The sequence below is a fragment of the Aptenodytes patagonicus genome, chromosome 7 (genome assembly GCF_965638725.1).
Source record: "Aptenodytes patagonicus chromosome 7, bAptPat1.pri.cur, whole genome shotgun sequence".
NCBI classification, from domain to species: Eukaryota; Metazoa; Chordata; class Aves; order Sphenisciformes; family Spheniscidae; genus Aptenodytes; species Aptenodytes patagonicus.
This window is the reverse complement of record NC_134955.1, coordinates 64,910,711-64,930,767: the sequence shown is the minus strand read 5'-3', so window position 1 is coordinate 64,930,767 and position 20,057 is coordinate 64,910,711. Positions and strand designations below refer to the sequence as shown.

Here is a 20,057-nt window from a genome sequence, read left to right as displayed (position 1 = left end):
ACTACTAGCAGTGTCACTGTGTAGTACGTGGTCTACAAGTTCTGCCTACGATACTGTGTGTTTGAGTGGTTAGCTTATGCAGAGCTCTGTGCAACCACAGCTCTACTGCTAGCACTACACAAGGTTGCTAGTTTCAATTTAGCTCAGATATCTTTGTGGGAGCAGCAGCAGCTTCAGCTAATATATGTGTGAAACCTGTTGTGCAAATAATGAGTGGGTCAGAAGGAAGGTGAAGGAGGAGCAATGCAGATGTGCCATACCATGGTCTTCTCAGGTGTCAATGAGCCTGTGACAACTGTTCTTGTGGAAAAAAAAAAACAAAACCTTTTTATTTGGAAGCTTCATTCTGGAAGTTTGTAAAATGACATAAATGTGGGGGAGGCATTTTTCTGTTTTGGAGAAAATCTTTCCTCTCTTCCACATACTATACTGAGCAATCTCTCTCCCTCCACCCTCACCCACTTTAACATTGCTATTAATACTTCTCTTTCCATCTGTCTACGATGAATTGAAATAAATGAAAATTGCAGCAGGATGAGGTAACTGATATGTTTTATCTCCTCTAGTTTAACCTTCACCTCACCGGTGACATCCATGCTATCACTGCAGCCAACAACCTGGTCGCTGCTGCAGTCGACGCACGTATATTCCATGAGCTAACTCAGACTGACCAGGTATGATCCTTTCTTATGATGTATTTGAGCCCAGCCCACTTTGGCCAGGATGTTTTGGGTGTGCCAGCAGTGCTAATTAACTACCTGTTTCATTTTGCAAGGCTCTCTACAACCGTTTGGTGCCTTCTGTCAATGGTGTTAGGAAGTTCTCAGACATTCAGATCCGAAGACTACAGGTAAGTTCACTGGTTTCGCATTGGTTTCTGGTTCTGTTCCATTTACTCATCCTTTACGTAGGCAGAGCTGGGTTACAGAAACCCTCATGTTGTCCTCTAGGTCATTCTGCTGGCATTTACTTTTTACATAAAGTGTGCAGAAGTGTGGTAGCCCTTCTTACAGCACAGAAAACAGTGAGATGCAGCCCCAAGGGGAAGAATCATTGATGTAACTCTCTTTATCATATGCTGTATGAGTAACAGAGTGGGAAGAGGCAAAGGGATTAGTGCCCTTTATTAACAGTGTCAATTCAGTGTCCTTAAAGCAGTTTAAGAAAGGACCAGAATCAGTCTCTGTACCTCACACCTAGATGATGTATAGCTAGAGATGAATAGTTCCCATGTGACAGCTATATAGATAATGCAGCACAAAAAAAGGCAATTTATAATATTCAGCAAAAAGAGAACATAGAGAATTTTTTGTCTTATCCAGATTGAGAAAACAGAGAAAAATGGAAAAAATACCTGTCCCCTACATTGCCCACTCCTTATCTCTCCAAAAAAGAATTCCCAGTTAGATGAGTAGCCCTGTCATTGAGTGGCAGTCCCTGAGCAGACCACAACTCCTCTGATCCTCAGAAATTAATGTGAGCTAGCATGTGTCCCTGACTTCTGCAAAAATGAGGATTAACAGAGGAATAGTTTTGCACTGGGCTTGGACCTTCTGGCTAGGAGGACAGCCTGGGGCTTGCTAAGCTCATTCAAAGTACAAACCTGTTTGTACAGTATTCAGGCTGGATCAGTTGCCCATTTGGAAGTCAGCAGCAATAGTCAGACTACTTAGGAAGCTAAAACTCCGATTTATTAATTGGCTATGCCTCAACCATTAGAGAATGTGTGGTTTGCTTCCACTGCTGAGCAAAGAAGCTGTGTCATACTGCTTGGTGTTCCTGACGGACTGCTGAAGGAACTCTACCCTAACCACTCTTATTAACGGTTATTAAATGTTGAGATGTGAACGAGATGCTAATACTCCAGAAAAATGATATCTTTTTTTGATTGTTTGTTTATTTCTGTTTCTAAATGATGTGCTTGAAGAGGAAGAGAACAGACTTTCTTCTTCCCTGCTGTTCTTCAGGAGAAAAATACGACTTAGCTGTCTAGTTAATTAAAAAAAGCTTGCTTGTTCATAAATCAACTCAATCGTTTTCCTCATTCCTAAGCTTGCGCTTGTATCAGGCTTCTTGAGATAATTCTTCTCTCAATTAAGCAACTTGGCAAACTGCCCATCCTCTCAGTATGTTCAAGATCAGCTTTCTGGGATGCTGACAGCCTTGTGACTGAATTGTTTAATTCCTCCTTTGTGCTGCTTAACCAGCATGCTGAAAGCAGTGTCTTAAATACGTATGGCTGTGTGCAGTGACCCTAGGCAAACTAATGAGAAATGGATGTAAGCATGTGAGACTAATGATTAGAACAAGGCGTGTAAGGAATTGCAGAGCTTGCTCTCTTACTCTTTCTGTAGATGCCTTGCGCAAAGCTTGGTGACAACCTGCCCTAATGAGCTCTATTGTTTGCCTTGCCCTTTACTAGCTGGCCAGCAGCAAGCTCTGCTTCCAGATACACACTGATACGGATCATCTTACGTTGTTGTAGGGTCTAGGAGAAGGGGCACCAAAAAGGCAACCCCTCCTTATTTCTGAATTTGCAGATGCTGCTGCCGAAGGCTCATTGCTCTAGTGAAAGGTTCATTTCTGTGAATCTTTTCATTATACCTTTTTTTTCTTTTATTTGTCCTTTCTTCCCATAGAAATTGGGTATTAACAAAACTGATCCTACAGCTTTGACAAAGGAAGAAGTAAACTTATTTGTGAGATTGGACATTGACCCAGGCACCATAACATGGCAAAGAGGTACAAGAGCTATTAAATGAAAGAATTGTTAAGAAACAAAATGTGCGTCAAAAGAAAGGTTTGCAAGTGCAGCAGGAACTGTGGTTCCTGGGAAAATGGGAAAGAGGGCAGGGCTGGCCTCTCCTTCTGAGTGTTTGGTGGGATAGAGGCCTGCAGCTGGGATCCCATTTCTAAAGGGTCTGACGCAGGGGCTTGAATCTGCTCTGAATTCACAAAGATTAAGACTTCACTAATTGGTGCAAGTTTGTGTTTCTGGATTTGTCAGTCACTGAGAGAGTTGAGTTTGGCAACTGTAACCAACAGCCTTTTTACCTGACTGAGAAAGCTCTGTGAGCAAGGAGAGGGTTCTGCTCTGGGATTAAACTCAGTTTTAATCTGCCCACTTGCTCTGTTGGGGAGTGACAGCAAATAAAGGCCAGATTTTTAAAAGGTTTTTAAAGATACCTGAAGGTAAGATCATTCTCTGGTCTGGCAGATTTAATATTTCACTAGCAAAAGAAATTTCAAATATGGACATGTTTTCCTGATTTAGATCCCGAGAGTGAGTATTGTTTTTTCTTCTTTTTATTAAAACACAGTGTGAAACGTATTCTCCAAAATTTGCTTCATAACCTGTAATGGGGCTAAAGTAGTCTGCCTCATGGGAAATATTTTATAAAATACTTAGAATTTTTCAAGCATGTAGTAAGAAACAGCAAATTTAAGCCAGCATTTTATAGTTTGTGTTTCCAAGGTAATTTGAGTTAATGGGGCTGTGTGAAACTAGTCTCACTAAAATGGTAGAATCTGACCATTTTATCACATAACTTATAAAATGATAATTTTTTCTTTGGGGTTGTAATAATTTCCTGATTTCACATTGACTAATGATGGTGAAAAAGCAATTGGAATAATACTAGCAGCTCTGCTTTTCAGAGAGGCTTTGGACTTGTGGTTAATGCACGCGAAGGGAGGTAGACTCCCTCTGGATGCAGTGCAGGGTCTGCATGTGGCTGTGAGTATCTTAACTTAAAGGTTGCAGTTCAGTTTTGGGGAAGAATCACATTGAGTAGCACTCACCATTCTTTAGGAGAGGATGGTATCTCAAACTGCCATTCTCTCTTCCTAGGTGATCTAGCTGAGTGTTTGTAATAGGGCATAGATGTGACTTATGACTTGCAACGTGACTTCTCATCTTTCTCTCTGCATTCCTCACAGTACTGGATACAAATGACAGGTTCCTTAGGAAAATCACTATTGGACAGTCTCCAACAGAAAAAGGCTTCTCACGAATGGTAATTGTTCCCTTTTCTTGCATGTTTTAAAAAGTATTTTGAAAAATGTGGTACTAAAGCAAGTTTCTGTAACTCCAGATATTTCCATCTTTTACCAGTACCTTGTTAAAGAGAAAGCAGAGAGTCCCTTCAACCAAGCAGTTAAATTTGCTACCGGTGCAGTGTTTAGTTCTATTGTCTGTTCCCTCCTTCCCTGTTCTCTCCTGAATGTTGGCTTCCCAAACTGGGATGACTGTGGCATGATAACAGTGGTACACAAGTGCCCTCTGTAAATGTGATGCATGGCAATGGCTAATCTTCACCACTGCAGATGCTTTGTGTGGGATGTATCTGGCCAAAACTAGACACAATATCTGAGCTTGTTGTCTAGATTCATTATATAATCAATAGAGTAAAATAGGCAATCTATGCTGTGACTCCTCTCATCCCTTAAGTAACTGTCAAATTAATAGTTCAAATGAATTGTGCTCAGAAAAGCCTCTTGCTATTGACTTGAAATGTCCCTAGAGTGCTTAGCTTTGATGGAGGTGTCTGCGTTATGTCAGATGAATTCTACCCTTCATTTCCTATAGAATCTGATTTTTTTTTTTTTGTCATTTACTGTACTGTTTAGTGATAGTCAGATGAGTTAGTAAGCTCAGTCTTCAAAAATATAATTTGTTAGTGTTAAGTGTTCTTACATGAATCACTAATGTATGTGCCAGGGGAGAGTCATGTAATAGCAATGGAATAAGTAGTTTTTACTTAATTTTGCAGAAAAAAAAATCCAGTTTAAAATGGCCAAATTAAATGAAGCATGTTCTGAGAGTAATGCTTTGGATTTCTTTTGTATTTGTATGTCTGTATTTTTATTTTTTTTTATGATGGTGATGATTAGCCTTGTTTCAAGAATTTAACGGAGGTAAGGAGTGTTGCTAGGGAATCTTGATGAGTTCACATTCTTTATTCATCTCTTGCAGGCTCAATTTGACATCACGGTGAGCAGTGAAATCATGGCAGTTCTAGCACTCTCTGATGGGTTGGATGATATGAAAAAGCGACTGGGCAGAATGGTAGTAGCTTCTAGCAAGAGAGGAGAACCAGTTACAGCAGATGACCTTGTAAGAGAGTCATTCAGTTCTTAAATGCTTTTTCCTATTACTTCTGAAGGTCCTTGGATTGAAAAGCACAGAGACAGTTCTGTACAGAAAAGTCCTTAGCATATAGAAGATCAAAGATGAAATCTTAGCCCCTGGAGTTAATGAGTTTTTTACTTCAGTGTGGCTAGCACCTTACCCAGAGAGTGTGTGTGTGCATGTGACCTGGGCATGGAAAAAGAGTCCTGTGTGATGTGCTGTGTGTCAAGTTGAAGCTAGCACCATAGGAATTAATGGGGAAATACATGGTGGCTTCTAGATAAAAGCATATTTACGAATCGGAAGAACTCAAAATGCATCCTGCTGGCCATCCTGTTTCTCAGGCTCCCTGGAGTGAGGAAAACATTGAGCAGGAACAAAGCCTCATGCAATTTTAATTACAGATGATGAAATATCTTATTCTGGGAGGCTGTGAATGCTATAAAAGCCAAACCCTTTGCAAAAAGTGCAAGGTCTCTGTAAGGCAGCCTTTGACAAGGGACACAAATCCTTTATTTCCACTGCATGAAATGCTGAATGTAGTAGCACTGGTGATGTCTATTGCCGGTACATAAAGCAGTCCTAAGCAGCAGTTGCAAGCTGCAGCCCTGTCTTGCAGCTGTCCATACAATAATTATTACTACAGTTCTTGGCATGTTTGTGGAGTGTGTCAACTAGCGCTCTCACAAATGGTGCTTCAGCGTGGTTTCAGGGGAATAGCCTGTGCCCCAGACACTTCTTCCAATAAATGTTTTGAAGATGGCAACCCTGTTTGGAGACAGGAAGGGAACTGAGCCCTGTATGTGAACTGTGCCCTGCCACTTGGCCTCAAGACAGAACAGGCTCAGGACTGTTGCACTCGTCAATAGAGATATGATATTGGTGCTTACTGCTGTCCTGTATAGAAGGTATTTCACAGCCTGCTTTGCAAAAGACAAGAGTATTACAAATTTGCATGATGTGGTGTTAATGAGGTTTGTCTTGCATTTTCTGAATGAACATTTCCAGTGGGATAGAAGAATCTGCAGGGTGGGTATCCTGACCTGTGTTTCCAGCAAGGTGGGACACAGCACTAAGGCTTACCTAGCTCTTGCTATCTTGATGTGGGTGTTTTTGTTTTCTTGTGTGTTTGGGGGACTTTTTTGGTTTGTTCTACTTCCTCCCAGGATAAACCTAAGCAACAGTAGATCAGCAATGTGGCCTGACTCTGGCCTTGCAGGACAAGGGCTAGACTGGGAACCATTTATCTGTAAATGTTCTTATGTGAGACGTTTGTTGGGAATGAGGGCGGGCATGTGCCAAAGTTCTGTAGGCAGCTTTGAGATGTTAATTCCTACTGCTAGCATGCTGCCAGTTTAACCTTAACTACCTGAGTTACACCCTGCTCTGGAAAACAGGAGTCTCTCCTGCCTGCCCATCAGCAGTGGAGGCAGATGGTGCTTGGGTAGGGAGTTGCTTTGAGTTTTATGCAGAGTCCAGGTGATAGAAGTCTTTCATCTCAAGATTTTTTTACCTTTTTTTTTTTTAAATCTAATTATATTTAATTTTGTCCATTGCAACTGCAGAATGGAGGATGGTATCAGACCTGTCCAACAGGTTCTCTTGAATGTTATATGTTTGCACTGATGGCAGCCATTGGCTTGCATCATTAGGACTGTGTTACATACTCCTCATGCAGGCAGAAACGTGGTGATTACAGAGACCAGACTGACACAATAAGATGTCTGGGTCCTTCTGCTGTGATATAATCAATGTCATGAGTGTGCTACCACGAAGCACAAAGAAACTGGGAAGAAATGTGGAATCAAAAACTGACTACAGGTTTTTAGAGATGGGATGTATTGAAGTGCCGTTGAGTGACACAGGCCTGAAATGTCTCCATGGAAATGTTGCTCTGTAGTTTTCATTATTCTGGAGATGACTGAAGTTTAAAACTTATCCATTAAATGTTAAATAAGCTTTCATGTGGCAAGATTGAAACTAATGAAACAGAGCAGTGAATGTCTAAAAAAAAAAAAATCTTTCATATAATTGAGTGCTGCAATCCAATTGAAATTAAAAGGGAAGAAAAAGAAATCATGGTTCAAAGTTTTCATAACTGCTGTGAATGTTTGGCTCAGTACCCATGATAGCAATTCTAGTTACTTTTACAAGTGCTGGGTAACAACCAGTTTGGTTTCCACTGGACTGTGTCAGTCACAAGGATGACCAAACCCTCATTTTCTCTTCCCAAAGCAGATGTGGATGAAATCACAAGCTTTCACTTTGCAGGAAGCAGAATTGCAGCAGGGTATTATTGCTGCACCTCAGAGAAAACGTGGGCTCCAGTGTTTGCCCTTCATGATGTCAGCCTGGTCTTTCTCACGAGCACAGGGGTTCACTTTAAAAGATATTTCCGCACAAGAGACTTGGGCAGGATGTAGCAGCTTGTTATGACATTTTAAGGCCAGTGGAGCCTAGTTGCTGAAATGAGGAAGGAAAAAAGTCCAAGACAAATCTACCTGCAAAACCTAAGAACACTGCTTTGTGCCACTGAATAGGCTACAGTAAATCATATGTACCTAAGGGTTACTCTCTCGCTGCTATTGTTTACTAACCTTGTTACAGCATTGAAACAGCAATTGTTCTTTATGCCTTCAATACAAAGTGATGGCCAAGCAAGGTCACAACCAAGAGGCTGCCCCCAGCAGAAATCACAGATCCTCTTACAAGAACGTAAAGGTCATTATTCTGCTTTGCCCTGGTTAGAGTTAGTTATATCTAGAGCAACTGCTGGTTCTGGTCCTGAAAGCTCACCAGGACAAAAGCAGAGCCTTGACACTGCATAGGAACTGTCTCAAGGTCTCAGTACATCTGGAAACTGATTGCCCTTTTTTTTCTTTTAGGGAGTGACTGGTGCTCTGGCTGTCTTGATGAAAGATGCTGTTAAACCAAACCTCATGCAGACACTAGAGGTGAGCACAGATGATTTGCTGTACCTGCATTCTTAGAGCCAAGAAGCAACCGGTTTAGTTTATTCATCACAATCGGCATGGGATTACTCGGCTTAGAGTTGGAGGTCTATTGTGGTTTCCTACCTAAGGTTCAGGGCTAGGGGAGAAGGCTAGCTTCTTTCTAGGTCTGCCATTGGCATGTGGGATGACCCCGAGGAAATGCACCAAACTTTGCCGTGTCTCTGTTCTGTTGTCTTTAATGCCAGGAAGTGTTTTGGGAATCTAAATGGTGTGGATGCAGGAGAATGGCAAAGAGTTGCTGGGATTTAGCCATCCTTTTCCTAAGTGGATTAATATCTCCACTTGTGCAGATTATTATAATCCTGTTTGCCCTGTAGTCTGTATTACGGATAACAAATGTTTGATCAGGAGGCTTTAAGATCTGTCTTCTAAAAGAGTTTTTCTTTACCTTCAAGTACTGTAGTACTTAGCTCCTGAAGTGCCGCAGATTTGCTAAATTGTACCCTCTGATTCTCTTTCTCTCCCACACACCCCCTTTTCTAGGGAACACCAGTGTTTGTTCATGCTGGACCTTTTGCCAATATTGCACATGGGAATTCTTCAGTGTTGGCAGACAAAATAGCACTGAAGCTTGTGGGTAAAGAGGGATTTGTCGGTAAGTGTGTGGGGTGGTTTTTTGTTTGCTGTTTGTTTGTTTGTTTTGCAGGGAGGGATCTGCCTTTTTTGTTGTGACTGTCTTTGGTTTTTTTGTCTTGGAAGAAGCTTCTGATTTATATAATCAGAGCATGATTTCTCCACCCAGCAACCTCTCACAAGCTTCTTTTCTTTTAATTCCTACTCTAGTTACAGAAGCAGGATTTGGTGCAGACATAGGCATGGAGAAATTCTTTAATATTAAGTGCCGCTATTCCGGTCTCCGGCCTCATGTGGTGGTGTTGGTTGCTACTGTCCGAGCTCTGAAAATGCATGGAGGAGGGCCTGCAGTAAGTACTAGGCAAGGTTTTCTTTAGGCTTGAGGGGCTGTTACTGTTGTTCTGATCCAGTCACTTAAAGCCCTGTAGGGTTTGATCTGCTTGTAATTGTCTTGAGATTTGCAGTTGTAAGAGGAATCCATATGTCCCTGTTGCTTGTAAGCTGCTTCATTGTAGTATGTTACAGGTACATACCTGCTTGTTTTATTGTCCTAATGAAGTGCTTGTATGCTGGGGCACTTGTGATACTACCACAGTCATTTGTTGTATTGTGAGTGCATCTTGCAGTCTTTTATTCTTCCTTTTTTTTTTTCTTAGAAAAAAGGATCAGCCTGGAGTAGAATGTTGTAACTTGAAGCCATTTAATAAGAATCAAGCACAAATTGCTGTCATGGATAAAAATCTTGTGGAGTTCCATGTTTTTTCTTTTTTCTTTTTTTTCCCAGGTCACTGCTGGGGTACCTTTACCAAAGGAGTACATGGAAGAGGTAACCTTCTTTAGCTGTTGTGACAGTTGACCAACTAACTGCGGTCGTGATGCGATATTGTCATGCAGTGCATGCCTGGATAGCTAGTGTGTCATCTCTTTTTAGCTGCCAGGGAAATGCTTCCTCATACAACCTGTAATGTTCAGGGGCTTTTTTGGTGTGGTTTTTTTTTTTTTTAATGATGTTACTTTGGCTCTGCTCTTTCAAGCATTTATTGTACTTGACCTAGCCAGTATTCAGAGCCTTTTCGTTTCTCCTGAGCTCGTGCAATTGTCTGTGCACTCAATTTTTCATAGTAATATCTACTCTGTGTCCCCTGACCCTCTCAGTATAGAGTAATTGCTTGGCTGAAATATTGTCTCTGAAAATATTCAGAGTGCCTCTCTAATTACTCTCTTCTTAGCAGCAGCAGTTTTTGTTTTTATTCCCCCCTCCTCCTTTGCAGGCAGAGAGGAAAGTGAACTAAAGTCTCAGCTTCTATCCTTGTGCCTTGAATGGTTGTGTACACTTGGCTAATTGGTCTGGCTCTCTATATTGCTGCAGCTTTTTCACTTGTGGAGCTTCTGTATGGATTATCCTTTGCATAGGAAGGGATGAAATGTCTGTATTTCCATGAATAGTCTCTGATGCTGCAAAATGTAAATATGTGTAAACTGAAAGCTGTTGCCACAGGCTTCAAACAAGTGTCATGAAATTCACTGCTAATGATATTTAATGCATAAAGAGGAATGCGTCAGAGAGGAAACTGAGGCTTTACTGTGAGGAGTTAATGAGCACGGGTATTAACTTACTAAGAATAACAAAAAAATGATAAAAAGTAATTTCTCTTACCTTGGCTTGGCAGCTGAAACCAGTGATCATTAGAAGTAGTCATTCTTTTTCCTGTCTTCCATCCAAGAGCATGCACTGGTCTGGACTGTTCAGAAAGCAGCACTAGGGATTTGCCTTTATTGTTTCATTCCTGTTTTGACATTTTTATCATTAGCTGTGGACATAGTGGATTTGGAACAAAAGTTTCACTGCCCTGATAAAACGTGCTTTTTGCTTGCTGTCTTCTTTACAGAATCTTCAACTGTTGGCAAAAGGCTGTAGTAACCTAAACAAGCAAATCCAAAATGCACGGATGTTTGGTGTCCCAGTAGTAGTGGCTGTCAATGCTTTCAAGTAAGTGAGCGGGGACATAGAAGTCATGCATGGGAATAAAATTGTGGCACTTTATATGCTATGTTTAACACAAACTCTTGTTTTCAGTACTGTCAATGTACTGTTTTGCAGCATTTTGCATTGTTGGAAGATGCTGAATAAATAGGGGAGCTCTGCTTAGTCCTTTCAAATGCATTGCTTAGTTTAAATTAGCTCAGGATTTTATGATCAGTGACTATTACCTGCCATCACTTAGACCCTGACTGGCCAAATTACTGTGGACAAAAGGTGCCTGTGACTATGTGGAATCTAAGCTTATAATAGATGGTGAGGTGCCTGTGCTGTCGACCACACTGTTCAGTGGTCTGCTGTATGGAATAATTGTGTCCCTCTAAGAAGCATTTTGGGCTCTGCATGTTGTACTGCACAGGAAATAGAATCTGTGTGTGGTCTTTTTATGCAAGCAGAAGGGCTTTGAACTGGTGTGTTAAAGCTGATGCCAGCTAAGGATTCTTCATCTGAAGTAAATGCATATTGGCTGATTTAGAGCAGTTACGGTTTTTAGCTTGTTGTGTGCATGTGAGAGAGAGAGAGAGAGAGAGATCTATCACCTCTAAATCAGCAATACTAACACCTTTTTGAGTTTGCTTCTGAAAACAGGAGTTGCATTGCCGATACAGGACAGATACAACAGGAAGTCTGGAACGCTGCTCTGTCAGTAGTCACGGGTTTCTGCACATAGTTCCAGAGCTACCTGTTGCTGTCTGTTCCTCTGTGGAGTAGCTTCCTTCACCAAGGTGGAGAAGGCTGTGGTGGCTAGCCCCTCAGCAGCTTCCTCGTGGCTGGATTCTGTAATTTCTTTAGACAGCTTTTGGATGTTGTCAACAAGAGTGAAAAATGGTTAGAACAAACAGTTAATTTACTGTGTGTGCATTCTGGTACAAATGCACGAACTTTTCTCCTTGCAGAACAGATACAAAGGCTGAACTGGCCCTTGTAGTACAACTGGCAAAGGAAGCAGGAGCATTCGAAGCTGTGGAGTGCACTCACTGGGCAGAGGGAGGTAAAGGAGCGGTTGCACTGGCCCAAGCTGTTCAGAGAGCATCGCAGACACCCAGCAACTTCAGGTTCCTCTATAATGCGGAGGTAAGAACTTGCAGTATTACAGAGGTACTTTGTAAGGTGGAGATCAGTTGGTTTCACTAGCTTAAGTTGCTGAAGGCTGTCTGGAAGGCTGCTCTGAGAAACTGAGAAATGTTATGTTTTAGAACATAACACTTATTCCACCAGTCTCAAAGACCTAGTTACTCCGTTCTTGTTCTTCTGACTACCAAGTGAAATATTGTTTACTTTTGACACTGAAGGATGCTGCTGTGACTCTGCTAGAGATGACAAACAGGTTTCTACCATGGCGCCTATGTTCCAGGGTAGCGGGAAGTTTACTTGAACTTGAGACATGCATTCCTGTCTGCATGGACTGGAACAAGCCTGACCAAACCTGTTACCTTACCGCGGAGCTTCTGGGTGCACTTGTTGCTCAGGATGGGAATCTATCCAACAGGCTATGGAACAGAACTTGTCCATTTTTAACTTTTTTTCTTCTCTGCAAGTAAGGCTTATGGAGTCACACTACAAGTCAGGGTGGAAGAGTGTGTGTGTATTTCTAATAACTTTGTACTTAAGCAAATTTGACAGATGACTTGGAGGTAATGAATCATAGAATACCAGGTTGGAAGGGATCTCAAGGATCATCTGGTCCAACCTTTCTTGGCAAAAGCACGGTCTAGACAAGATGGCGCAGCACCCTGTCCAGCCGAATCTTAAGTGTCCCATGTTGGGGAATCCACCACTTCCCTGGGGAGATTATGCCAATGGCTGATCGTTCTCATTGTGAAAAATTTTCTTCTTGTGTCCAATTGGAATCTCCCCAGGAGTAACTTGTACCCATTACCCCTCATCTTTTCCATGAAGTCACTGTTAGTTCCCAGGTTATGACCTGAATCCTCCTTTAATAGCAAGCACCTATTCAAGAACCTAATGAGGTACAGAGCTATGTCATTATATCTATTTTAGCTCTTTAACAGATGCTTTCAATTTTTCTTCTTTAACCTGTTTTATTTGTGCTTTATTTAACCATTAACTTGCATTCCCTCAGATTATTTTTGTCTGCTTTTTGACTTAGACTTGAGAAACAATAAAGATGTCTCTTTTGCAGCAAGGGTAATTAACATGCAAGCACAGCTTATAAGAAATAACTGGTTTGTATCTTTTTGTTTCTGACTGTAGTAAACTAGCTTTGCCCTCTTGCCAAGAGAAACAACTGCAACAAGATAAATGAAACCTGTTCTGAAAACCCTCAAATTACTGTATAGCTACAGCTATATATATATGTATACAGCTATACAATTACTGTATGTTCTACAGCAAATGGGAATAGCTCTTGTATCTGCAGGTGGGCACTGCACAACACGTATGAAGGATTGTGAAGCTGCTGTGATGTTATGGCTCTTTGCAGTTTGGCCACACTGACTTGCCTGTCCTTTTTTTTTTTTCTAGCTCCCTGTTATAGACAAGATTAGGCTTATTGCACAGCAGATCTATGGGGCAAGTGACATTGAGCTACTTCCAGAAGCACAGGAGAAAGTCACCGTCTACACTAAGCAAGTGAGTTTTCCACGTCACCTGATACCAGTGGTGCTTTTCATTTAAAATATTCGTATTGAACAGTGGTGTTCAAACTGTGCGTGAAGGGAATCATCACTCAAATCATGTCCTTGTGCAGGACTCATTGGGTGCTGCTATGGCAGAGGAAGAGAAGGTGGTATGGGGAGGGAGAAACTGGCCCTGGCTTCTAGTGGAGAAGACGGAACTCATCTGGCCCAGTAGCACGTCTATGATAGTGTATGGGGAGAGAAGAGCAGGAGGATTCAGTGATCTTTCTCAACTGTACTCTCCAATCCTTCAGAAACTTGGGAATTAGGGAACTGCAAGTGGTCAGACTGGTGCTAAATAGTCTCTGATAATTTTTTTTTAACCTTGTTCCACTGAGTTGTCTAATCAGTTTTTGAACCCATATGGATTTTTGGCAGTGGCAATTATGTTGGGGAAAGAGTTCAACAGGTGATACAATACTTCTTGTGGAAAAAAGTCTACTTTTATAAGTTTTGAACCTGGCATCTGGTTGTTGAATTAGATGCTTTCTGGTTGTTGTGTTGCTTTTACTCTTCTCCAGCATGACGTTCTTGTGAATTTACCTGCTCCTGCATTAATGAAGGTCTGTAAAGGGCTTTGAAGAGAAGAGCAATGTGAGAACTAGCCATTCTTTGTTTACAGTGTGCTTGAATTTGCTTTTGCAGTCCGTTTACTATGGGCATATATAGTTTCTCACTTTCATGTTTCTTGTATATTCCTTTACAAGTCTATCAAAATACCATAGCTATGTAATTGCTACTTCCTCACGACCTGCAATTATATTGATCAAACATTTCTAATTAACTGACCTCAGCTGAACAAGAACTTTAGTTCTGAGCTGTTTAAATTAACGTTTTGGGAAGAGAGTAGAAAGTAAGTCGGCTATCAAGGTTGTGTATCTTCCATACCATTAATTTTTTCCTCAGTTGGATGTGCTGGGGGCCATGGTGGTTCTTTCCTTAATACTTAATACTTAGCGGGGAGAGACTTTGAGAGAAAAGGAATGGGGATGCAGAATGGTCAACAGATCTGATAGGCTGTGGATGAAGCAGTTGGTGAGGAGTAAACTGTCCCAATAAAATGTCTGATGTCTGCAGAGAATGGCAGAATAGAGCAATTACTTGTGTACAGGAAAGGTTACTGGTTTTTCACTTAGTTCTCTCTTCTTTCTCTCTCTCTCTTTTCATTGCCTTTCCCAGGGATTTGGAAACCTGCCAATCTGCATGGCTAAAACTCACTTATCATTGTCTCATGACCCTGAACGAAAAGGAGCACCTACAGGTTTTATTCTGCCAATCCGAGACATTCGGGCCAGTGTTGGTGCTGGATTCCTGTATCCGCTAGTAGGAACGGTACGTGATTGAGTGAAACCCTCAAGTGTGGGGCAAGGAAAAAACTTCATGTGCATTCCAGTAAGCAGTTACAAAAGGTATCTTAAATTAGGGGAGTCCTTGTCATTTACAGGTGGTTTTAACAGTCCAGTGTATTAGATGCCTTTTAATAGCTTTTTTCAGGGGGGGAGAGGGAAGCTAAAATAGACCATCTGACCATTTGAATACTTGGCAAGCCCCCAGTGTACCCCTCAGGTCCCACATCTCTGTCTTCCTGGATTTTGAGGAAAGGCTGAGCTCTGTAGTTAATGAATTCTGGGAACTGCAGTCTGTTAGAAGGGATGGGAGAAATCCTTGGCCCACCTGATTGCCATTGTGACTTTGCATTCCTGATGAAAGCACTTTGCACTATTGCAGGTGAGGTCTGTACACCTGCAGATCAGGGTAGAACAAGACAACTCCTCCAAAGCTTACAAAGCAACTTCTGATGAGAAATCTCCAGAGTGAAGCTGACCTGTACTGTTAGTCATTTGTCAGTCTCCCCTCCCATTTGGTTCTCAGGGGTTTGCTGACCATCTGTTTGCTGTTCAGCCTGCATCAGTTCCAACAATTCATTTCACTGTGCCCTTGAGTTCTTAGTTTGTGTTCTTTGACTTGACTGGCATAATGTCAGCTGAGAGGAGAGAGAGCAGCTACAATGGAAACAGGATCCTGGAATAGCTTTGATATGAATTGCCTGGCTGAAAGAGGAGCTACCTGCAAAATGAGCTGACGTTCAGGTTTGCATCCAAAGAAAGAATGTTAGGATGAAAGGATCCACTGGAAATCTTATCTGGGAAATCTCTTCTGGGCAAATGTTAAGTAACTTGTTAGATTATTTTAGGGGATGGAGCAGTTGGAGCAAGCAGCTCTGTCTTTTTTTTTTTTGTGGACCTGAACCTTTTTCTGAAGTCTTCATGGCAACTTGTTTTGTTTTAATAAGCTTTCCAAAGCATTAAGGGTGCATGGCTTAGATGATGAAATTTGCTGATTTATGAGTTGGATTGCTTCTTCCTTCAAATGCTAGCTAGAGCCAAATATTGGATATCTTTTTTAATTCTTAAAAAAAAAAAAAGGAAAAAAAAGAGGTAGGTAAGGGTTTCCAGAGTACCCAACGTAAATAAAATAACCGCATCCTGATTAAAGTCTGGCTCATCCATCTTTAAAAAGAGTAATGTGTGTTTTGGGATAAAATGAAAGATAGCATGCTTGTTCCTGTTATTAATGACATTTTTTTGCAAGCCAAGATTTAATCAAACAATGATTTACTTTATTTATTTTTTTATAAGCACTGGAGAAGGAAAGGGTACACAGCATTAATGAGCTACACAAGAGAAAGATGTTTTCAGACATTAAAGCTAACATTTTTGGCTCTTTCTGATGTCTGCAGTTTCTATGAAGTTGGACTCTTTCCTTTCTGCTCCCTTCCCAGATTCCCAATGTTTTCTTGGACATGTAGTAAATCATGGTGTTAATTCTACCAGAATTAACAATAAGTCTTCTGGTTAGGGACCTGAAGATCACTCTTCTGTGATGTCTACAAAGCCAAGGAAGGGATGTCCTTTTGAGAAGCAATCCAGGGCATTTTGAATCAGATGACTATTTTAAACCCATTCAGGAGGAGGTGTGTTACCCTCAGAATAAATTTTTGGCAGCAGCCATTGAACTGTGAGCTGAAAACGCAGCAAATATGTAACTCTATGCAGAAGGTTTTATGAGAAATTTGAGGTGAAATTAATCACCGTGCATGTGTATTCTTGTTATCTGAAGTTAATCACAGAGGTATGTCACATTTTATTTTTTCTCAGCTTCTGAGTTTTGGGGTTTTTCCCTTTCTGGCTCAAAGTTGAAGCTGTTGTACTTTAATGAAATACTTTGAGGCTTTAAAAGAAATATAATTTCAAAGATTATCTAGATTTAACTTTGAGCATGAAAGGTAATGAAAGTGAAATAAATCGTTGGACTCAAATTGGTTGGATTTCTTTTCTGGTGCTGCTGATGAACTGAAAACAAATTATTTATTCGGCTCTGCTTTTTTAGTTCCTAAATGGCATTTTTTTGGAAGTTCCACAAGTGCAATAAATAATACATTCTTAGTTGGTATTGGTTTTATTTGAAATCTTGCAAGGGGATTGATAATATCCATGTGGTCTAATTTTTTCATGTAAGTAAATAGTGTGAATTGCCCTGTGTTCTTTTTCAGCACATGTGGTATTGAAGGGGAGGAGGATAATGGAGGAAAAGTTCATTTCTTCAGCTCTGAAAAAAACTGAGTGCATTAAGCATTGTAGACACTTGTACAGACAATTAGTAGCCTGGATGGAAATTATCCTGTACTGCATAAAAATTCAGGGTTTAAGCAGACTGTCTTTAAGAAATAGATAGTGGAGTAGCCACTGTGGACTGCCCTGTGGATAGGAGAGGAGGAAAATTGACCGTTCTTTTCAAAATAGAAAGTGCAAGAAATAGTAGTCAGACCTATCTTCAGCAATATGGCACCTCCTACCCTGTTGAATGTCACTGTCTCAGCTCCTGCTGTGGCCCTCTGAATCTGTAGGTGGAGATCTGCAAAGCTCTAGGATTCTTCAGTGATAGGTAAATAAATAGGAAGTGTCTTGCTCTGCATGACCGGAGACTGGCAGTGACTATGGTGAGAACAGGAAAACCCTTCCAGGCATTTTGTATCTCTTAATACCTTGGCTCTTGAGAGCAAAGTATTCACACAACTAAACATAAAGACAAGGAATGAGGGTCTTCTCTGGAGTCCCCCTGTTCTCTGTCTGGGAAAGCAGTGGCTCTGACAAAAAACTAGTGCAGTCCTAGAATTCATTACAAAGAGTAGACTTGAAGTGATTTTTACCTCCACATAAGCCATGCAAGACCTGCAGTGGTACGGTACATATGGGACTGGTGATAGCACTTGTAAATGGCTTAGGAAAATGGGATGGGACTCCAAAAGCTCCCTGAACAGTTTTGAGAACTGCAGAAAACGCCTAACCAATAGAGCTTTGCCTCCTTGCTGCTTAGCTTATTATCAAAAGGAAGATTGGGAGGTAATTTGATTAGTGTGCAAAATAACTTGCTCGGGGAGAAAATACCAGGCTGCCAAAGAGATCTTTAATCTAATGGAGACAGGCATAACAATACTGATTGTGAAAGCTGAGGCTGGATGGTGCAGATAGAAAATGAGACCTTGAATTTTTTATTAAAGGGGTTAATGACCACTGGCACGAACTACCAAGCATGGTCACAAGTTGCCCACCTTTGTAGAGCATCCATGTTTAGCCTACATGTGCTGCTGGGCTAAACGCTGAGTTAGGGAAGGGGAAATCCTGTCAGCTGCATTAGTAAATCAGGCCAAGTGTAGTTCCCACCGGCCGTGCATTCTGCAGCTCTGAAACTGGGTACTCGGCAGTGGGACAACTGGAGAGGACTGGCCTGAGGCTGGCGTAGTGCTGGCAGTTTCAGTTCTGCCACTGCACAGCCCTTCTGGCTTGAACACCTTGGAAATGTTCCAGTCAGGAGAACTGACTTCTCCATCTCTATTTAAGCTTTATCCAAAAAACCAAACTATTTAAACTCTCTTCTCAACAGTAATTATTCCTAATTATTTAATACTTCTAGTTCTAGACTCTTACAGAATTGTAATCAACTGAGACTTTATAGTCGGCAAAGTTGTATTAAAACATGTATCCTCATTTTAATAACCAGGAAACTGCCACAAGTAATTATTGTCTCGCCACAGCAAAGTCCACGAATGCTCCTCTAAGAGTTAACAGGTCAGCTGGATATCTAAGTACTTTGCCAAATCTTGGGCTTAGTCACTGGCAGAGGCAGAAGCCAAACTAAATCCTCATCGTAAAAAAAAAAACAAAAACCCCAGATCTATCTACTGAGCCAGGAGTTCCTGATTCTCACGGTATGCTTCAAAATGCTACGTGACCATCATCCAACTAGTATGTACATATGCAAGGAGCTGCATCGGCTGCTGCCATCGTAGTCTTCAGCAGTGATTTAGTATTACCTCTTCTGCACGAAACTACGCTGCTTCCATTTTAACATTTATCTTTTGTTGTCCAGATGAGCACTATGCCAGGACTTCCTACAAGACCCTGTTTCTATGATATAGACTTGGACCCAGTGTCAGGAGAAGTAAATGGGCTCTTTTGAAAGGAATTATTAACCCAAGGTAGGTGCTTTCTTGAAGGCTTTCAATATTTGGGCTTTATTTCTTATCTTGAGATAATGGAGTTAAGCCAATCTCATATTATGCCATATGTTTCCAAATGACATTTGATTATAATTCAGCCTGAAAGTTGCCTGCAGTACTATATAATAGTAATTAAATTTATTTTTCTTTTTAGCTCCCAGAAGAACACCTGATGAGTCATGTAAACAGAACTATGGCCTGATTTTTTTTATTTTTTTTTTTAAGTCAAACAAGATATGACTGAGAATATAGTGCAAGAAGTGACTGGAAGGAGGAGTCCTAAAGAATCAACCACTTATTTTAATCTGTAATAATTTTTAAACTGCTGTGTCCCAAGCTAGTTGATACTGAGCATATAAAGCATTCTTCCTCTACAAACCTCCTGCTGCATAATTGTAGCTGAAGCAGAATACAGAAGCTTGAGTTTCGTGACCTCTCTTGATTTGGTGACATGATTTTAATAATTAAAAATCCTAAAGCTGGAGCTGTTTGAAACAGTCTTGGGACTTAATTGTCTTAACCATAGGGTTTTTGTAGCATATATTATCTTTGAAAGTCTTGTACACTGCATACTCCTATTTGCCATACCGAATTCTATATTCCACTTCTCGAACTATGGGAGAAACCGCTGTGCTCTGAAACTGCACTGATGTCATTTAAAAGAGGGAGCAAGGAGGAATCCCCTTTGCTTCTCATCTCTCTCCAGAAGTGCTTACCCTGGCTTCTGCTGTGAATTATTCCTGCAGGCACCTGAGCCACATCAAATTTCCCTTTTAGAAAGCCCAGCTGTGACTACCATATTCTACTATTAATGGAAATCAACCCTCTGGATATCGGATCTGTAGGGACTGGATCTCTGGCCCGTATATGTGGCTTCTACCAAATGTGTCTTTTGAACCATTTTATGCTCAACAATAAGTATAGTTACACTGTTGACGAGCCTTGTTTCCTAAGGTATCTTTTTGGTGAAAGACAATGTGAGTAGTGATAAAGTCATTTGTAGCAGGTTTTGTCAGCAGGCCAAAAATCATTTTGTAACATGAAAATATAGTTGCTGCCAATTTTTTAACTAATACAAATAAACTGGTAAATATTTCAA

The 20,057-nt window shown here is 40.9% G+C and overlaps 1 protein-coding gene across 1 annotated transcript in view; it reads left to right on the top strand.

Annotated features, from left to right (window-relative positions):
- Positions 1-20,057, top strand: part of MTHFD1 (methylenetetrahydrofolate dehydrogenase, cyclohydrolase and formyltetrahydrofolate synthetase 1) — a 43,832-nt gene extending 23,775 nt beyond the window's left edge. Inside the window, exons 14-28 of the mRNA XM_076345615.1 lie at positions 567-674; positions 776-850; positions 2,640-2,742; positions 3,940-4,016; positions 4,976-5,116; positions 8,017-8,085; positions 8,629-8,740; positions 8,929-9,068; positions 9,503-9,544; positions 10,608-10,708; positions 11,656-11,833; positions 13,244-13,351; positions 14,578-14,730; positions 18,829-18,937; positions 19,113-20,057. Of these exons, the coding sequence (XP_076201730.1) occupies positions 567-674; positions 776-850; positions 2,640-2,742; positions 3,940-4,016; positions 4,976-5,116; positions 8,017-8,085; positions 8,629-8,740; positions 8,929-9,068; positions 9,503-9,544; positions 10,608-10,708; positions 11,656-11,833; positions 13,244-13,351; positions 14,578-14,730; positions 18,829-18,918 (1,497 nt within the window). The 3' untranslated portion in view covers positions 18,919-18,937; positions 19,113-20,057. The remainder of the gene's footprint in view (positions 1-566; positions 675-775; positions 851-2,639; positions 2,743-3,939; positions 4,017-4,975; positions 5,117-8,016; positions 8,086-8,628; positions 8,741-8,928; positions 9,069-9,502; positions 9,545-10,607; positions 10,709-11,655; positions 11,834-13,243; positions 13,352-14,577; positions 14,731-18,828; positions 18,938-19,112) is intronic.